Source organism: Lucilia sericata, unplaced genomic scaffold, assembly GCF_015586225.1.
Source record: "Lucilia sericata isolate MDLA Ls3-8-SP2 unplaced genomic scaffold, ASM1558622v1 Contig002837F_arrow, whole genome shotgun sequence".
In the NCBI taxonomy this organism is placed as follows: domain Eukaryota; kingdom Metazoa; phylum Arthropoda; class Insecta; order Diptera; family Calliphoridae; genus Lucilia; species Lucilia sericata.
In genome coordinates, this window is record NW_023996529.1 from 938 (window position 1) to 4,455 (window position 3,518).

The 3,518-nt window shown below is 34.1% G+C and overlaps 1 protein-coding gene across 1 annotated transcript; it reads left to right on the forward strand.

The window, feature by feature from the left end:
• Positions 1-354: 354 nt before the first annotated feature.
• On the forward strand, positions 355-3,309 carry LOC119614377 (RNA-binding protein lark). The gene is made up of 4 exons (XM_037970510.1): positions 355-512; positions 966-1,867; positions 2,856-3,097; positions 3,175-3,309. Exons 2-4 carry the CDS (start codon positions 1,178-1,180, stop codon positions 3,272-3,274), a joined length of 1,032 nt encoding a protein of 343 aa, XP_037826438.1. The 5' UTR covers positions 355-512; positions 966-1,177; the 3' UTR covers positions 3,275-3,309.
• The last annotated feature ends 209 nt before the right edge of the window (positions 3,310-3,518 follow it).

Below are 3,518 nucleotides of genomic sequence, written 5' to 3' on the forward strand. Positions count from 1 at the left end.
CCATATGAGATCTTCTTCAGAAAATGACTTAAATGCACATAAATGGCTTTCGATGTCGATGTAATGATGGAATTCGACTTTTTTAGGAACCGAAACCTATATTTATGAAACCTAAGGATCGGTCCGCCAATATAACCCTCTAACAGAAAATCAATTTATAGGTAATACATCATTCCAAAAGTGCTTTTTGTGCTTGCTCTGTTTGTTTTTATAAACAATATATTTGCTTCCAAAATCCCACTTTTTGATCTCTCGGATTCCGTTTTTATTTAAAATCGTTGAAAAATTGAAAACTTTGCCGGCTTACATTCGATTTTGTCGTATCAGTCGCCGACGCCGTTAATATTTGTCGGCGCAGGGCTCTGGTAACAAGCCACCATCTTTTCGGTATCTATTGAAAAAATTAAGCTGACAGTCAGACGTGTTTCCCGAAAAATTATTAATTTTTTGGGGACATTTATTGTTAAATATACATAAAAATATAAGAAAAATATTATAACAATTAACAGCGGGTAAGCCAAACAACAGTTAACAAAAATAGTTAAGCAAATTAATCTTTTTACAAAAACTAAAAAATTTTTCTCTTAAATGACGCCATCTTTAAGTTAAAGCACGACAAAGAAAAAAGAAACAGCCGGTGAAATTTTTTTATTAATAAAGTGAAAACGCTTAAATAATTTTTCAAAACAATAAAATTGTATGAAATCCAATAAATTCGTTTAATAAATTTATAAAAATTATCTTTAAAAAATTAAGTAAATCATGCCGGCAGCTTACGCAAAAATGGCTGCCAGTAATAAAAAGCCTATAAGCAGCGGTGCCTTTATTTTCTATTTCTCTAAATTTTCTTGGTGTTCGTTTAATTTTCTATATATTATACACATTTTTAAACAAACAACAAATAAAAAAACATGGTTTTGGTTTTTGCTCTGAAAAAAAGTATCCAATGTTTTAATTTAATTTAGAATATCCGTGGTTTTTAAACGTTTCGGTTTGGAAAATCGTTACAACACACGTACGTTTGCGGTTACTTTTGTTACATTAAAAAAAAACGCGACGTCGCCGGCGCAGCTAACGTAAGAACGCATACCCGATCGACCAAACGCCCGCCCGCATCTTCCTCTCAACAAAACGTGAAATTCGTTATTGTAAAGCAAAAATCTACACGCGTGAAAATATGCCTGGAGCAGGCACCTTTAAGCTGTTCATCGGTAATCTCGATGAGAAAACTCAAGCCTCCGAACTGCGACCTTTGTTCGAGAAATACGGTACCGTAGTGGAATGTGATGTAGTGAAAAACTATGGTTTCGTTCATATGGAAACCGAAGAACAAGGCCGCAAAGCCATTGAGAATCTTAATGGTTTCATGTTGAATGGCTATGGCATTAAAGTGGAAGCGGCCAAGAGTCGTCGTGCCCCCAATACACCGACCACGAAAATCTTTGTGGGCAATTTAACCGATAAAACTCGTGCGCCCGAAGTACGTGAACTATTCCAAAAATACGGCACCGTTGTCGAATGTGATATCGTTCGCAATTATGGTTTTGTACATCTCGACTGTGTCGGTGATGTACAAGATTGTATTAAGGAATTGAATGGTCGTGTTGTCGATGGTCAACCGCTGAAGGTTCAGGTCTCCACCAGTCGTGTGCGGCCGAAACCCGGCATGGGTGATCCAGAGCAGTGTTATCGTTGCGGCCGTTCGGGTCATTGGTCAAAAGAATGTCCGCGCTTGTATGGCGGCAGCGGTGGTGGTCGTGACATGGGCCCGGGCGGCTATAGAGATCGTATGTACGGACGTGATCCTTATCCACCACCGCCACCACCACCTCCATTCTTGCGCGACCGGATTATGGATGGCTTTAGGGTAATAATAAATATTTTTTTAGTTGATTTTTATTATTATTAATTTAGGTTTTTTTTTTTGAATGAGGGGGAATTGTGATGAAAATAGTTGTTTATGAACAAGTTTTGAACCAGTTTCCATAAGAAAAACTTTTACTTATCTCTTTTATGAAAAATTTTCTTTAGTGAAGACTGTTATACGATCCATTTTCTATTGAGAAGACTATTTTACGAAAGTTAGTCTATAGAGAAATCTGTATACGATCACGTTTCTATAGAGAAAACTGTTATACGTCCAATTTCCTATAAAGAAAACGGTTATACATCTAATTTACTATAGAGAAAGCTGTTATATTTTGCTATAAAGAAAACTGTTATACCACCAGTTTTTTATGTATATAACTGTTATAAGACCCATTTTCTATAGAAATTTATAGAAAAACTGTTATACAACCAATATTATATAGAGAAAACTGTTATATGATCAATTTTCTGTAGAGAGCGACTTCTATTTTATAGAGGAAACTGTTATACGACAGTTTTTCGTGGAGAAAATTGTTATACGAGCTATTTTCTATAGATGAAACTGTTATACGTCCAACTTTCTATAGAGCAAAACTGTTATACCACCAATTTTGTATGTATATAACTGTTATACGTTAATTTTTCTACAGAAAAAAGCAGTTATACGACCAATTTTATAAATAAAACTGTTATACGACTTATATTCTATACAGAAAACTATATTACGACAGTTTTTCTGTATATAAAACTGTTATATGACCATGTTTTTAACTGTAATACGACCATTTTTATATAGTGAACACTATTTACTTTATAAAAAACTGTTATACTACTTATATTCTATAGAGAAAACTATTATACCAATTAAATTTTTATAAATATTTTCATCACAATTCGCTCGTTCTTACAATTAAAAAAAGTACATTATTAATCTAAAAAATACAATTTTTATAATTTTTCTCTCTTTACAAAACTTTTGTTTATAGGATTATGATTACTATGATCGTAGATTCGAAGATACACGCGATTTATTCGAACGTCGTTATCAGGGATCGCGTATGCGTGATTTCCCACCACCACCACTATCGAGACGTGATCCAATGCCTTTGCCACCACCGTTGAGTGGCAGCTTAAGAGGTGGTAGTTTATCACGTGGTTATGACAGCATGTTTAGCAGACGATCACCACCACCCTCACGTGGCAGCAATGGCATGGGTCGTTATGGCGGGTTAGTATTTAAATATTTTAAAAAATGTTTCATATTTTAAATAATCATTTCCGTTATTTTCTCTTTTTTTCAATTAGTTATGAAGATTTTAGTCGTGATTCATTTGACGATCGTATGATGTCTTCGCGTAATATGCGTGGTCCCTCACCACCCGGTCGCCGTTATGCACCGTACTGAGATGAACTGTATTCGTATTATTTAAATAGTGGTTTCAAAACCAGCACCAACACTAATACCCGACATTGAGTTTGTTTATTTTTTATTAACAATGGTCATAGATAGAGGAGATAGACAGACAGTTAATTAGTAACTCAACATGTTTTTACTTTTATAATTTATAATTATATAAAAAATTAGGGGTTTTCTCTTAATTGTTTTGAAAACAGAATAATATTTATTTTGTTTGCAATCATTTAATTAA